Source organism: Aplidium turbinatum, chromosome 18 (assembly GCF_918807975.1).
Source record: "Aplidium turbinatum chromosome 18, kaAplTurb1.1, whole genome shotgun sequence".
Classification (NCBI taxonomy): Eukaryota; Metazoa; Chordata; class Ascidiacea; order Aplousobranchia; family Polyclinidae; genus Aplidium; species Aplidium turbinatum.
In genome coordinates, this window is record NC_137489.1 from 9095270 (window position 1) to 9111937 (window position 16668).

At 38.9% G+C, this 16668-nt stretch overlaps 1 protein-coding gene across 1 annotated transcript; it reads right to left on the reverse strand.

The window, feature by feature from the left end:
- Positions 1–4275: 4275 nt before the first annotated feature.
- On the reverse strand, positions 4276–15331 carry LOC145787354 (sulfotransferase 1C2-like). The gene is made up of 7 exons (XM_082599080.1): positions 14029–15331; positions 13624–13734; positions 10497–10606; positions 8049–8187; positions 7647–7762; positions 6447–6597; positions 4276–5712 (listed from the first exon to the last, which is right to left on the reverse strand). The coding sequence occupies exons 1-7, from the start codon at positions 14327–14329 to the stop codon at positions 5603–5605; spliced, it is 1038 nt and encodes a 345-aa protein (XP_082455206.1). The 5' UTR covers positions 14330–15331; the 3' UTR covers positions 4276–5602.
- Between the last annotated feature and the right edge of the window lie 1337 nt (positions 15332–16668).

The following is a 16668-nucleotide window of genomic DNA, read 5'->3' on the forward strand; positions in this document are numbered from 1 at the left end:
CATAGCTGACACATACATGATCAGTGACGTAACTATGGTAGGACAATGGAACCAGTGGCGGATTCAAGGAGAGGGGGGCCCTAACCCACAGAAAAATAACTTTACTGACGGTTTATTTGCAAGTTCGGATTAATGTTGACCTACATATCATAAAGTTTTGTTAAAATTGGTGTCGGAAAGTTACTCACTGGATCTGTCTCTAAATGGGACATGCGTTATATTGTTGGATTCGGTTTCTAAGAGCACCGGATTTACAATAAATTATTACCCTTATGGCTCAAACGTTGTCACCAGTAAGCGTAAAAAGTAACGGGCTTTGAAAAAGTGATCTTCGTTTGATGCTGAATTACGATGACTTCAATGTTTCCTTCCGGGTAAGCTTTTTCCGGATAGTAGCTGCTACACTTGATTTTGCTGTAGGCATTTTGAGCAGTTTCATTCGAACCAATTTTGTAACCTCTTGTTGAGCATGATTAGGTAAAATTGAAGTTCAACATATTGTAAAACGGAGTACAGCACAAAAACAGAAAACACGACGTTGATCACTTAGCCATGACGTCGGCATAGTTCGCGTCAGATGCTATAGGTTCAAAGGTCAACAGCTGGATTGTTGCACATTCTGTGCCAACGTGGAAAGTATGATGAATCAGTAAAAGCCTCTCCCCATGACGCAATCAGCAAGAACATGTCTGATGCAACGTCGATTAAATGATTAAGCATCCAGATCCAATTTTCGGTTAAAATAAACTGTCTGATTTAAGTAAAAATTAGTAGATTTGCGGCAATTATTTTAGTGTTTTTCAACTTTTTTAGCTGGAAAAACTTATCTACTACAATATTTTGGGAAACAATGAACAAAACCGACAAAAATTTGAACAGCCTTGTTGAAAACAATATATTCAATCGAAGCACAGTTTAGTGGGCTTTTTTTCAGTGTAATATTGTAGCTTATTTTGTTGTCTGTGAAGTGTAAATTGACCAGTCTACAATCAGGTTCTACAATGCTACGCTTACACAAGATCGCTGCATTTAAACCACCAAACCTGACCTCGTTAGTGTTTTTTCTGAACAACAGAACCTCCCCGTGATAACAATGCGGAATCACGTGAGAGAACACTTTTTCGCGGAACACCTGGGACCACAAAACACTGGTGTTCCATAGAACACCGGTTGAACATCACTACCAAGCCTATCACATTAACAATTAGGCTAACATTAGCAGGACAGGCCTATATGTTTGGTAACTGATACGTCACAAAATCACCAGTGTGGCCTGATTAAAGTTTGATAGGCTATATGGTGGTCAGGTTTCATGAAAAAATTCCTGAACTGGGGAAGGATGAAATTCCGGATGAAATTATTATAATAAGTCCATGCTGAAAGTTTAAAACTTACTATAAAAAATAGTCTTAGTTATCAGGGAAATGTTTTATGAATTCTTTGTAACAAAGTTCTGGGTAGTCTTCATAGCAATAGGCCTAAGTACATCATCTGCATGTGAACTTTACTATGCTACTCTGAGGATAGTTTACTTTAGTTGGTAGCCATGCAGGGGCGCCGGTAGCAGGGGGGAAGGGGGGGGGCGGATGCCCCCCCTGCCCTCAATTTTTCTGTGGATGGGGGGGCAGGAGGGGCAATGGTGCCCTTTTGAGGTCATGTAAGTTACTGCATATTTTGCAATATAACAATTTCTGCTATTTGATTTTAGCCTACTTATAATCTTTCATTTTGCCTCAAAATAATAACTTATTCACGACACAAAATTCTATATCACAGTAGTCAGTAGGTTACATCATTACAACATACCATGATGCCCTTCCGTGCCATTGTTCTTTGTATACCGTACGGCGGACACCTATATCATTACTCGATAGTGAGCGGATAGATGAACATTATCGCTATATCTTAAAACTTTAAAAAAATTGGCCTTTCCGCCACAAAAGTGCCCTTTTTTCATAATCTTGCCCCCCCCAGTCAAAAATCGTTCCGGCGCCCCTGTAGCCATGGTTGACTTTATAACTGGGTGGAAAAGAATTTCTTCACTTCGGAAGTTGAACCATGAAAATCACATAACCACATAATCCCTCGATACTGGCTAAAGATCAATAATATTATAGATTTGAAGCAAGTATTGCTCTTATTTGATTGGTTGAATTTTTATCTTCGGACTGGGAAAGCTTCTTGCAGGGCTTCATTCTGGTAGTTTCGCAAGCTTTGAATAACTGACTCAGGCCCGGTCACCGAGATTGACAGAGTGAAGTTTCCGATTGTTGCAGTCTTGTTGCCGGGGAATTATTCCAAGATGTCGCTGAATGGAGAGCAGTCCTTAACGTGTGTTGTTAAAGTGCACACCCTGATGAGAGTCGAACCAGCGCAGCTTGATCGTGAAGCTTCTTCGTTCCAGAAGTCACGGCATTTAGTTCAATAACATGATGAGTTTTACTGGTGCAAATTAAGCTAAACTATCACAAGATGTACAGTATAAAGTGACAATCTGCTATTATTCCGATGTTTCGTCAATCAGACACGACTGACTTTTTCAGGGGGCTAAACCAGGTAGTGACTACTTGTCTAGCATGGCAAAAAACATGAATCATGTCGCTGAATGCTGAAATCAACTGAACTGAACATACAAAATGAAAAATCAACTTCTAGACAAAAAATTATCGAGCGCAAAACTTTGAAAGTAGAAAAAGGGAATTTAAATGTTAACGATCAACAACAAACTTACATAACAGCAGAGGCCAGAGATCCGGAGAAGAGACGGTATGAGCATTGAGCTGCTTGACTCGAAGACCGTCATGGTCACTTCGCAGCTTCCCGTTGTGATTTACTTACTTCAAAGATGCAGTGTACATTTGTTATTTTTCTTTGTTTCAATTGTGTTCGTTAAGCATGCTGCATCATTTAATGATTTTGCTGTTATAATATTGCACAACAAAATAAACCTGTAATAATTAAGTTTATTGAAATGACTATAGGGTGAGCTGAGGATCATCCAATCAAAATCAATTAAACTATTTAAATGATGTAAGTTAGTAGGAAGTAGACTATAGGCAATACAAAGTTAGTCTAACTTTACATCATGCAGATCAGGCCATCTTTGAAATGAGAAGGTTTCAAAACTAGTCCAATCTTTATCAAAACTACGAAGCAGGCCTGAACTGTGATGTTCCTAAAAAAGAGCTCCTATTTACATTGACTCAAGCAGTCTTGTATTTGATAGTCTACTCTAGATACTCGCTATTTAGAAGGAAATTTATCAATTTTGAATATAGGCTATACGCATCCATTATTTTGTCTTACTATACTTTTTGTCGTACTCAATTTCTTGAATGTCAAATCTACAGTGGAAGAACTTTTTAATTATCTTTGCCCCCAAATTATTATACAAAATTATTTTCGACCAACAACGTCGGCTGCACAGCCGAGTGGTGAGCGCCTTAATTGGTTTAACGTTCAATAGGTCGTCGGTTCGACACCGCTCAAGAGCATGTGGCTGTGTCACGTGTATTTGGCAAGACACGTGAAGGTGTGCTGTCGATTGCGGAGTGGCACCCCTTCGACCATAGCTTAGCCTAAGATTTTTCTCGCTATAATAAACAGTGCGCTGTTCTGAAGAGATTTGCCTACGCCCTTTTTAGGACTATTGCCTGCAAACTCAAACCATGTAGGCCTACATTATAATAAAGCACTACATGCGGTTATTTGGTATTGATGTTCGCCCTTCGTGGATCATGACTTGCGCGTGATTTTGTTTTAAGTGAGGGAGGGCTGCGCAGGACTCCAACCTCACTCTCTTGTCTCAGGTTTCAGGGTCCAATGGCAAGACATGGTCAAGACGATTGGGTGAAGCATGAGATGTAGCAGGATGACCATAACGTCTACGTGTCACGTCATGCTCTTGGGCACGTCCTGCAACTGTGATACTGGATGGTGCCTTCCTGTCCGTTGAGCTATATCCAGTGATGAGCTTCTTCCGCACAGTCTGCCACACATCCAGGTTTGAATAAGGTGACAAGCCGGAGTGGTGTTATTTGACCCATAGCTGGGGCCCTGACAGGTGCTACTGCTACGGGTCAGAGCAGACCTGGGAGTAATGGAAAACTAAGGGGTGACTCCATATTCCCCATAACTCCAGAGTTTCCCACACTGGAGCCTTTCCCACCGATTGCAGTTTTAACGTCGTGCCCAGGACAAATTTTTGTATTTGGTATTAACCAAAAGCACACTGAGCGGCGCGGTTGACAACAGTAATCGCCACTCATCTTTGAATAACAATTTAACTGAATCTTTGAGCAAATAATGATAGCACAAAATTGTCAGTTTTTAAACTGACTGCTTAATCACAACCGCGAGATGGAACAGTAGACAACTTCAGTAAATAATTGATTTACAGTAATAGATAGAGTTTTTAGTTGATCAATTTTGCAAACTTGAGTTGTTGGAAATCTAAAAATACATCAACGATATGCAGGGCCGTGTGAGCACCATTTCGCCCCTCCCCTCGAAATCCACTAGTAGGTCCAATGTGATTGCTCTTAAACATAGGACCAGAAAGCGTTTAGAGCGGCAAATTAATATTGGGAAAAAATTACATTCATCATTGTAGCAAAGAGTAAACAACTTGTAAAATTTTATAGAAAAAAAATAGTTAATAGGCTATGCCGACAATGCAGAAGGGCATCTAGAAATAACTTGGAAAAGAACCAGAATTTTAACAAAGTAAAATTTATAACAAAAGTGAACAATGCAATGCAAAACTTAATGTCCAAATAAATGAAACGGAAAAGGGGTGTGGGGGAATTTCATCCTCAGAAAATTTTGACAAATATAATCTTGTTTTGGTCAATTTTTAAGAATTTTTAGAAGCAATATTTTTTTTTATCAAGATGCACGCTCTGTATGTAACCAAGTTCACCGAATTAAAATTGGATTGGGGTAGAAGTTTTGTTTAAAATTTATGTTACTCTACCATTTCAAAAATGTTTTATTCACAACTACAGAACGATTTCAATAAATTATTTCTTGAAAATTTGTACAACCTAGTGTGTTGTAGGCTTTCAGCAGGCAGGCTAAAACTTCGAAAATTTTACCTGAGGTGTCCCCACTTTAACAGATAACATTTTCACTTCATAATGTATCGCGATTCACATTGAAATTTATCAATTTAATTATTATTAAAAAACTAGGCTATTTGAGTGAGCAGTGTTTACTTCAAATGATTGCAGCCTAGCAATTGTTTTTCTATACACGAAAAAACTATTCACATCCCTAAACCTCCAACTATCTTTGTCCAATATCGCCAAGATGAACGAAATGTGAGCGGGTTATGAGTGGGCCCATAAATTAAATATGAGCGGGTTATGAGTGGGCCTCCAGTTAGCGATAAACCCGCAGTCGGGGGTTTGGAAAGCAGTAAATACGGCCTTGCATGACTCAATTCGCCATTGATTGTATCGAGCTTCTATAGTATTTTTTTATTTTTTAAACAGTCAAAAAACAATTAACAGACTAAAATGAGTGGATCTCTTATCAGCCGTCCCCCATGGCTGAGGGATACGTGGGGCGATTAACACGGCCCTAACGATATGAAAAAGTGTTATTCGTAAATGAAATTGATTCCAGTGCCAGAGAGTTTTTCTTCCACCAGTTTATCCACCATTTCGGATTGAGCAACTGTGAAATAGTTTTTCCAGTTTCCTATTTCACCTGTAAGAATAAAAATAAAATAAATAGCTTTCACAAACTACAATAACAAGTTCTCATGTTGAATGAAAACATTGGATGTTTGAAACAATAATATTTTTAATTTAAACATTGAAAAAAATTCCTTTTGAAGCAAAATCTTTCATTTCAGTTTCATTTTCTACCGAAGAAAGTGATTTCCGGCGAAACGACTTGCCAGTTAAATACGCCAAGGCCTTCGGGAAAATTTGTACTGGTCGGAAAGTAGCCTAATACAAAAATGGGCCCCCAAAACACTAATTTTCATCAAAAGCCCTTAGCATGAATTGATTCCTTGAAACTGTCAGTTTTAGTAACATAGCTTATTACCGAATATGTGCCTTCATAAAACTTATTGTAAATTTACACCATGTATTTCTAGTGGGGCACTCAGCGGAAATCGATCAACTAATTTGAGGCAAATTAGCAAATCGGTCACTTGAACTCACTCGACTAGGGCACAAAATGCCATTATCATTGATCATTCACGCCAAAACAAATATTTTAAGACACATAAACTTTTGTTTGTACTTCACAATGTTCAGGGAACAGTGAACTTTGTCGTTTTTTTTTTATTTGGTGTTTTATTTCAAAAGTAACGGAAGTCCAACAAAGACACAGGAAGTCAAAATTTAAATTCTTAATTGTTCACAGTAAAAATAAATTTTTTCAAGTGAGGGTTTTGTGATAAAAATATCTAAAAAATATAAAGCCTTCACCTTTGCGAAAAAATTCAAGCATTTGTTGCTCCTGGTTCGCGCTCTGCTTCATGGATTGAAAACTTGTAACCTTCACAACGTTTGCCACCTCTTCATCACTGAGGTCAACGTTCAGAAAGTTGGCAATTTTTCGAATTTCTTTTTCTGGGTTCTAGAAAAAGATGCAAAACATTACTATTTGACATACAAGATAGACTCACTGTATGGAAGAAACTTATCATTGATGTAATTTAACGGACACGAAGACGAAGGCACCATTTAGGCTAGCTTCATAGTTGCAGGACGTGCCTAAGAGCATGACGTGACACAAAAGACGTTATGGTCATTCTACTGGATCTCATGCTTCACCCAATTGTCCTGACCATGTCTTGCCATTAGATTCGGAGGCCTGAGACGAGAGAGTGAGGTTGGAGTCTTGCGCGGCCCTCCCTTATTTCAAAGAAAATCACGCAGCAGTCGTGTTTCATGTTTCTGGACATCACTACTTGGATGTGAATAAGTTGCTCTGCTTTGCTGAAGTGTGATGTCGTTATTAATGGTAGCCACTTTAAAAAGTCGAAATTCTGCCACTGCGAATGACTAGCAATGCAACCGCCAACCAATCAGAACATGTTATAAGAGGCTATACCGTCCAATTGTGATCCTTCTAGCACTCATCCAGAGAATTAATGCTTGTTTTGAACTTTATTTGGTAATTACAGAAGAAAAAGAGCAATAGCAGTAGTGGGAATCGAACCCGCGTCAATGAAATGACTACTTTCTAGCCCTAACCCTAACCCCTAAGCCAACCAGCTGACAAAAAATCCATCACTTAATTTGCTTTCTATCAGCTTCTTTTCGCCATTTTTTACGTCACTTAAACCGTAGCTTATGATTGGTTGGCGGTTTCATTCTAATCAATTTCAGTAGCAGAATTTCGACTTGTTAAAGTGGCTACCGTTATTAATGCTGAAGTGAAGTGTTTCCAATCCTATTCATTACAAAAGCTGAAAAGGAAATACTTTCAAAAACTAATCTCAAATCAACATTTAACAACAACAATTCAACAAACGTGTGAATAGACAAACAAATAGGCAAACAAAGAAAACGATTTTACGTATGCCTACATAATCGTTTTACAAAATAACAAAAGACTACAAAGCAAATGAGCTACAAAGAAGTTAAGTGAGAAACTGTACAAGAGTCCATACAAAAACTTACAATTTTGAGATCCTCAAAAACAACGAACAAGACATTGGCGTTATTTTTGTGCTTCCACCATCCAAGTAAATTGTCGATATACCATTCGTTTTCTTTCTGTAAATTTGGAATTTTACCTGAAACAAAATTTAAATAACATATTATGAAATATATTCTGTAGGCTAGCCATAGTCTGTAATTGAAATACTGCAGATTATTTAGCCTAGTTTATAATTGCAGATTATTAGCCTAGTTTATGCATGTGTCAACCACCATGCAGTTCATCTAGGAAGATCTCTCGAGTGAGAAAATGACTGAATGTTTACACGTCGATTTGCATCTGTTTGCTGATTTAATCAGATAATATTGTTACTTATTAACGGTTGCGTCAAGTACAATGTTTGAATCACGACACCATTGCACCTGATATCACGTTGTTGAAGAAATCAGTCCATTCGTTTCCAATTAATTCTTTGGTAACCGCAGGATTTAATGGAACCTTTTTCACCATGTGATAAAGAGAAACCATTTGATCCTTTGGGTTCCGCATCGTATATATGATCTAAAATATAATGAGCGAAAATATAAAACTTAAAGACCTCATTCAGATATTTCCGCTAATATCTCGGGTTGCCTTGCTAAAACGCTTGGCAGCCACAAGTGGAGTGCAGGCACTGACTCCTTGCGCACTGCAACCTTGGCTTAGATTCACTCCATTGCTGAATACTGCGCCCCCGGCAGGTGCCGCAGTGCCCACACCTGCCTCATCGACCGGCCAATCAACGACGTATTGCGAATTGTGACTGGATGCTTGCGCCCAACTCCTACCAATTCTTGCAGGCATCCAACCTGCTGAACTTCGCCGAAAGGGAGCCGTTATACATACATTTCGCTCGCGGGGCAGAAGATCTCAACCACCTGCTCCATACAAAACTCAACGTCCCACTTTAGGAGCCCTGCCGGCGGCTAAATTCAAGACACTCCTGTGTACCAGCTGTCGCTGAATTATTACAACCATTCAGGGATCATACAATCAGCGCAGCACATTATATGGAAGACATTTGGGATGCATCATGGTGTGCCGCCGACACCAAAATCCACGGTTTTATACCTCACCCGGTGGCACGCCCTCCTGATATGGATCTGCTCCGGCCGCGAAATCTTTTTTCCCACGAACTTTCTGTCTCATTTGCATATTTCTGTAAGTGTAGCCACTACCGCGCAGCGCGAGTAACTGTTTTTACCGATTTTCGCCCTCACAGCAGCTGATTTTCGCCCTCCAGGTCCAAATCTAAACAATGAACTTGAAAAAAAGTCGTAGCCTGGAGACACACCTAGTGTAGACAAGTTAAAAAAAGTTGAGGAAAGAAACTGATTTTGGTCACTAGTCTCAAAGTAAGATTTTCCGAATTGATTAAGAATTAACCCTAACCCATTAACCCCAACCTTACTTTTTTGAAAAGCTTTGGTGCACCGCAAAAAATAATGTAAAGAAAAAAAATGACTTCGATGGGCGTCGAACCGAAGTCCTCACGAATATAAGGCAAAAGACGAAACCACTGAACCAAACACGGCAACCAAAAACGTTTGCATTCACACGGTAGCCTATAAATACTAACTCTACGCGAAGTAACAAAAAGTTTGTGGGAAAAACAATTTCGCACCCCGGCCAACTTGGGTTTAACTTAACGGAATCCGAACAGGAGTCGGCCGCTTCCATTCCAACATGTAGGCTACAGGCAGAGATGTACGTATACGCCGCAGACTTGCGGCGTAGACTTTTTGTTTACGCTAACGCTTACGGCCACATTTTTTTGAATAGTTTGCGCTTGAGGCTACGCCGTAAAGTTTTCGCAGTTTTTTAGCGCATAGCGTCAACGCATACTTTTTAATGTATTTTTTTCGCTACAACACGCCAATACCTTCCAGCGCTGCAGTTGAAAGAATGTTTTCAATGGGCAAAGACATATTGGAACCAAAACACAGCAAAATGTCAGATGAACACTTTCAGATGCTTGTGTTTCTTCGTGGAAATTCAAAATAAAACTTGTTTGTTTCGAGTGGTTTATACCGTGTGAATGTTTGGCACCTAGCAAACACAATGAGTTTACGCTAGTGTATGCGCTGACGCTGACGCCGCCAACTTTTTTTTACAAGTTACGTTGATGCATACGGCGTATGATTTTTCGAACGTTTGCGTTTACGCTGACGGCGTCAATATTTTTTGTATGCGTGTACATCACTGGCTACAGGTAGGGTTTGTCTCCATCATCAGCTTGCGAGTGCGAAGCGAAGAAACAAACTGCTGACCATGTCATTCTTGAATGTTCCATTTACAAGGCACCAAATGGAATGCATGGTATAGCAGCACTGGACGAAGCTAGACTCACCTGGCTTTCCATCACTTGCCCTGAAATTTTAACAATCCTGTCTCATACGAAAAAAGAAGCTGATAAAACTAAATCATATTTTAGCTATACAAAAGTGGAGCTCTTTTTGCAATTGTCTGTTTGCTATTATGGATAGTTTTTGACCAGTGGCTATATTCTCAATATTTTTAGTTATCTTGGGTCATGGTCATTTCTTGATGCAAAAAAAGGATTGACACCATTTTCAATTCTTCGGTTATAATCTGACAAGGAAGCAAACTGGGGGAAAGGAAACTTAGCATTCGACTACAGAAGTATCGCCCAATACTACACGTTATCGATGCAACTAAATCAACAAGATAACATATTAGCGAGCATAATATTTCACACTGGCAACAGGAAATGTTCTTCTACAAGCAAAGCTTATTTCTACTGCAATACCATAATTATGTGATCAGTGAATGCACAGCATCACAACATTCCTCTTAGAATTGGGACCCACCTTTGCTCCAGCATTAAGTATCTTTTCCACATTAACTAGCTCTTCACTGAGGTGAGTCCCTAATAAACGGCGTTTCCATGGGTATTTGTCAAAAACGTCGTATTTTTCCTCTGTAATAATTAAATTTTAAAGAAAAGCGTCATTTTGGAAATGCAAGGAATTTTTAAGAGGAGATATAAATTTGCAATTAAATCTGAGACTTCTATCTTGTTACATCAAACCAGTCATGTCATATGGAAGTGAAAGTTGGTCCTACACAGGGCCGGATTTAGCTAATGGGGGGCCCGGGGCACTTTTAGATCGGGGGGCTCCCGTGCAAAAAAAATTTTTCGCGCCTTCGGCGCGAAAAACCATCTCTACGTCTACAGTAGCATCAGTCCTGTAACTGCACAGCAATTTGCAGAAGCTTTTAAGTCCAAAAGGAAAAAATTAACACAAAATCACATTTTTTTCCACATAGGGGGTCCCTTCAAAAGTTGGGGGGCCCGGGGCAACTGCCCCCTCTGCCCCCCCCCTAAATCCGGGCCTGATCCTACAGCAAAGAAATTCACAAAAAAATTAATGCTTTTCAACTCTGGTGTTACAGAAGAATATTAAAAATATCATATAAAAAACACATTACAAACGAAGCAATTAGGAAAAGAATTGGAGTGTAAGATAGATGGGCAAACGACTTAGCAAAACAAAAGATGAAATTTGCGGGAAGTATTTTAAGAGGATCGGCAGGACAGCTACATCAATTGGTTATTGAAGGTATGGTGGAAGGAAAGAAGTGCAGGGGAAGAAGGAGACGGACATGGGGAGATGACGTAATACAGTGGGCTGATTTGTCAAGCATCGGAGAAACAAAAAAAGTAGCGGAAGTATGTGACTTGTGGAAGAAAATGACAGCCCACCTTCGGATCGAAGACGGCACGTGATGATAATGAATAATTAAAATTTGTGAAAAGAAGTTAACTAATTGATGTGCTTTTAATCATTTTTAAGCAGGTAAATAAACGAACACCAATAATCCTAAACTACGTCTGAGTTTATCATTTGATTTTGCTGCATCAGCAAGCCATTATCATAGATTCAGTCGCTGTTGGTTATAGTTTGTAACATGCAGGGGCTCCGGACACTTCCTGAGAGTGGGGGGGGTAATTTTAGCAGAGCGGGAACGATGTTTTGACATCGACAGGGGGCTTATTGGATTATCGCATCACATATACTTCTGGGAGGTCGCTTCCCAGACCCTCCTTCGCATTACTGAAAGCTTCAATTTCTTATACAGCGTCTTAGGCGGCATATTTCGCGCCGAAGGCGCAAAATTTTTGCCTTTCAGCACGATTTAAGGTCGAAAAATTATTTCAACGAATCTAAAATCGCGAGCAAAAGCTCTTTAATATTTGCCACATTTTTTGAGGTTTTTAGACAAATTTGACTGGAAGAGGGGACGTAGGCCTACGCAAAAATTCCTCTCTGTATTCTTCCTTGGCTCAAGTCTTCCAAACTTTGCGCTTCAGACGCTAAATGGTTAGATTTAAAAGATCAAAAGCGTTAAGGTCCAAGCTTTCTATAACTTAATTTACAATTGCATGAATACAACACGATAACCTGTGCCATAACATCTACAGTGAAAGAAAAGTTTCGGCATTTAGGGTCTAGGCCAACGGTGTTTAACCTGCGGCCGTATGGCCGCGTGCGGCGTCGATGAATAATTATGCGGCCGTTAACACGTAGCCTAATTTCATAAGCATGTGTTGGCGACCGTGTTCTATTGTTGAAATGAAAAAATTATTTCATTAAAAAAAAAAATGTATTTTAAATATCATAGGCTACAAGGATATCTAGAACCACTGGATACCTTCAAATTTTAGAGCTTGAAAAACATTTTCATCGTAAGTTTTTGTAGGCTAGACTGTATTGTTAAAATCGTTTAGAGACAAAACTTTTTCCTCGACCCAATTTCATTGTAACATTAGCCTACATTGCATTATGTCCTTAAAAAGAAAAAGAACACTAGCAGAGGAGAAAAGGGTATTTAGTTCCAAATGGGAGTTGGATTATTTCATGATCGAGACGGCAGCGCATACTATGATGTGTCTAATATGCAGTCAAGTAGTTAAAACTGTTAAAGGAGATAATGCAAAGCAGCATTTTCGTCGTCATATGTCACACAATTACGCAAAATTAGACAAGTCGAGGAAAATCTGTGTCAAAAATGTGGAAAAGTGCACTTGATTATCCAATGTTGCGAGAATTGGCAAGAGAAACTCTTGTTCTTTTCGGAAGCCCTTAGGCTACGTGTGCGAGTCTGCCTTTTCACAAATGAAGTAGCCTACCTAAAAAAAGAGCAGCCTACCGAACGCGATTGTTGGACGGAAACCTGGAGTCTCAACTAAGACTGTATCTCGAGAGGTTCTCAACTTAGCAATTTTATCTGCTCGTATGCAAAATCAAGGGAGTCACTTGTTGCAATGTCGCAGACGGAATAAATTCATTTCAAAAAGTGTTATGGCGCTATTAGGTATAAGTATGATGAGTTTAGTAGATATTAACGAATAAACTCTTCACTTTAATAACGCAAATTAAAATAAAATCATTTAAAACTCACTAGCGGCCGTGCTTTGTAGAATTAATCTGAATGCGGCCGGCAATAGCAAAAAGGTTGTGCACCCCTGGTCTAGGCCTACATTCAATTCACAAAAAAATAAAATAAAAGCTAAAATGCATTAACTTTTACAACAACCAAAAGTATAAAGACATTGAAACAGTGCAACTGCAGTGGGTTTCGTTCGTGAGTGGTAAAAGCGAAATTAAACAGTTTGTAGCAGTGAGAAACTATGACGTCACACACAGCGCATTGCGATGCGTATATTTTTGACAGGATTCATAGTTTGGCCATAGATGACTTGGCGTTGTCTTGCGAGTCGGAGTTTCCAAGCAAAAACCTCAAAAGTTGTGCAAAAAATAAATAAAAACATAAAAATAAAACACAAAAGTAAAAAATATATTAAAAATGAAATTTTTATCTCTACATTAGTGGGGGGTAATTTTGCATTAGTTACCCCCCCCACTCCGATTGGTGGGGGGGTAATCACCCCCCCGCCCCCCCTCTAACGGAGCCCATGGTAACATGACTTACTGATAGTGGATTCCAGATATCTATGTAAGTTCAATTCCTTTAGTATATCCTTCATTTTTGGCTGATCTTTGTACAAGATTTCCATTGCTATGCTGTAGACCCATGTAGTTCCTTTGAATGCAAATGTGATTTTTTATTATAAAGTGCATAGTATTTGAAACAAGTCTTTTTACACAAGAAACCCGATTCTTTGGCAAAACCAAATGGATTAAAAGACCAGAGCGATCACCACTCGGCTATGAGAGAATAATTAAGTGTCTTACCGAGGCATAGCCTCAGGGCGATGTTGAACAGACGTTTTTTTTAACGTTGCACATACGATCTCAACACCTGACTACGCAACCTACAATCATAACCATCTGGTAAGCATCAGTGAGAAGAAATACATCAGCTAATCAGCCATACCTGTTTTGGGATATGTTGCAATTATGACATCATTTTCCCATGGAGTCCAATTATCAAATACCCATTTAGCCAATTTTAGGGAAAACATTGGAAAGGACCGACGGCCATCTTCCTCTTGGATGCCTTGTTGAGTCATTGCTTTCTTGAAAAACTCTATGAAGGGCTTAGGGTCCGGTCGGTCGGCTTCGGACAAGTGAATAAAAGGCAACATCGCAACTTGCGTGGCCATAGCCTCCACTTGTTCAGGAGAAGGTTTTAAACCTCCTTGTATTCCAGAAACTGGCTTTTGAGTGGCAGCCATGATTGTTGAAATACTTTTTGTTGAACTAACGTAGGCTACTTATTTTTTTAAATACAATTTTTTTGTTTAATGTCAACCACTGAGCGGTTATTTAGTCTATCTGACGTGAATTAGTTTATATTAGATTGAGAACATTATGGTAACCGGAAAATATAGAAAAGTGTAAACAAAAATTATTCAGCTGTAAAATCAATGAGTTTGCTGAGCACGAGGTATGGAAACATTCCATTACAGCCTTTGTAGCAGCTAATTAAAAACAACAACGAGGCTGATCACGAGCTACAAGAATCTATAATGGTTTGTCGATACTTTCGGTATGCACAGTAGCTCAACATTCATTTCTTCACTGTCAATTTATTTTCAATTTGTTAAATCAATCTTACATTTCTTTAATTTATTTCGCAGCTACACCTCACTGCTTCCACCAAATCTTCTATGCGAACACTAAGTTAGTGAATAGCGATTCAATGTCATAAACAAGGGAGATGTGCTAAAGACAGGTCGTCTGCATTGATCACATACGATGAGGTATAACTTCTTGATATTGTCGAATACCCTGAGCCTGCACAAGCAAGATGGACCTAAATTGAATCCTTTTCAAAGCAAAAGTAAAATTTGCCACGTAGGCTGCAAATTGCCGCAGTACATCAAACTATAATTGCCATGTACATAAAAATAACGTATTTAAAATGCACCTCCCATTTTTCCTGTCTTGAGTGAAAAAGCACTTCTTCGAAATGCTTTGAAAGACTGTATGGCTTTACACTCCTTCCATCTTTTTTTGCATTGTCATTGGATTTCAATGTTCGCCGACTAACCATTCTTTCAAAGTTTGTTTAGTAAGCTTAAGGCTTGAGCAAACAGCATAGTGATTAGCGATATTGCAACGCTTCGCACCTCAGCTCCAGTATGAAACTGATGATTAATGCAATGTTTTATAACCGTAGAATTCAAGGTATGTAACTGCAGTACTGCATTTGCCCATTTGTCACCATACCGAAGCTGAAGCAGTCTTGGTTTGGTTTGAGTAAAAGGGCAAACAATTGTCTGCAGCTACTAAAATCTATCCTGTTTACATTGATTCAACCTCTGCACGGTTGACTTACATTTTGTGACACAGCACATCACTATGGATGACGAGACTGTCGAGTGGCTGATGACCTCATGCCCAAACATAGTGTAAGAAAAGCTCATATATATGGAAGAAAGCTCATACGACGAAGAAGAAGACTATGTTACAAATGCTATTATTTCATAGAATTTTGGTCTGTCATGGTTTTGCATGTCTTTCGTACAGTAACGCATTATATACGCCGGCAATGGATATTTGTAGGATCAAACTTCTACTGTTTTCAATCATTTGCATGTGATCATTTGGTGGTGGATAACTATTTCTCGAGTCGCTAAAAAGAAAAAAATAGAACGTATTCTTTTTTATGAACGACTGCGTGCTCCTGGCAGGTATATTATAGCACAAAAAATGCTTGGGCTGGGCAGTGTGTACGATTTTTCAACACAATACTGTGAAAAAGGAATAACATGTTCTATTGTCCACCCAAGAACAAAATATTTTTTGTTTGATATTGGTTTCACGTATTGAGACGTTGAATCAATATAAAAAAGTGATTTTTTGACTGGACTGCCCTAGCTATCAGCTTGGGACAAATTTAGGTCAAACAAAACAAAGAAAAATTCCGCGATACGTCTCTCTCCTTGCGCATGTTGATGCACGGAGCAACTATGAGCTTATCGCTTGTAAGCGAAAAGAAATCGGTTTCTTGCTTTGCCAAACGTTGGCCAAAAACAGCAAAAATTCACCAAAACCTTGAATTGCAAACAAACTACACAACTTTTGCTATCAACCTTTGCATCATCAGATCCGCCTTGCAATTGTTGGAAGTCAAGAAAAACCAAGTGCATGACATTACTGTGCTTCAAGTAATTAAAAGAAATGTGAGGGGGCCAGATCTGGCCTCATAGGCCTGCAAATGCGGCGCGGAGAAACAAACTGCTGATCATGTCGTTCTTGAATGACACTCACCTAAATTTTGAATTGAAAATCTTTTGAAAACAGACGATTCTAAATGTTCCTAAACAACAGAGCATATATCACAAATACAAAAAAAATTTGATTTTGGTAAATGTAATTAAATCGAGACAAAATTTTCAAAAATTAACTTTGTTCACAATTTTGAATTCATCATAACATACAGACTCTTGAAAACGAAATCACAGTTATCATAAGATTGATGACGTCACAAATTTCAGAAAGGTCTTATAGCTGGCCCTATTTATGTCAACTATTCATATCCTCTTAGTCTAACTTCTTACACGTTTTC

Coding starts and splice junctions, on each gene's coding strand:
- LOC145787354 (XM_082599080.1), bottom strand. CDS start 14,329: ATGGCTGCCACTCAAAAGCCAGTTTCTGGAATACAAGGAGGTTTAAAA. Junction 13,735..14,028: donor TGCAACATATCCCAAAACAG/GTATGGCTGATT, acceptor TTGCATTCAAAG/GAACTACATGGGTCTACAGC. Junction 5,713..6,446: donor GCTTGAATTTTTTCGCAAAG/GTGAAGGCTTTA, acceptor TTATTCTTACAG/GTGAAATAGGAAACTGGAAA.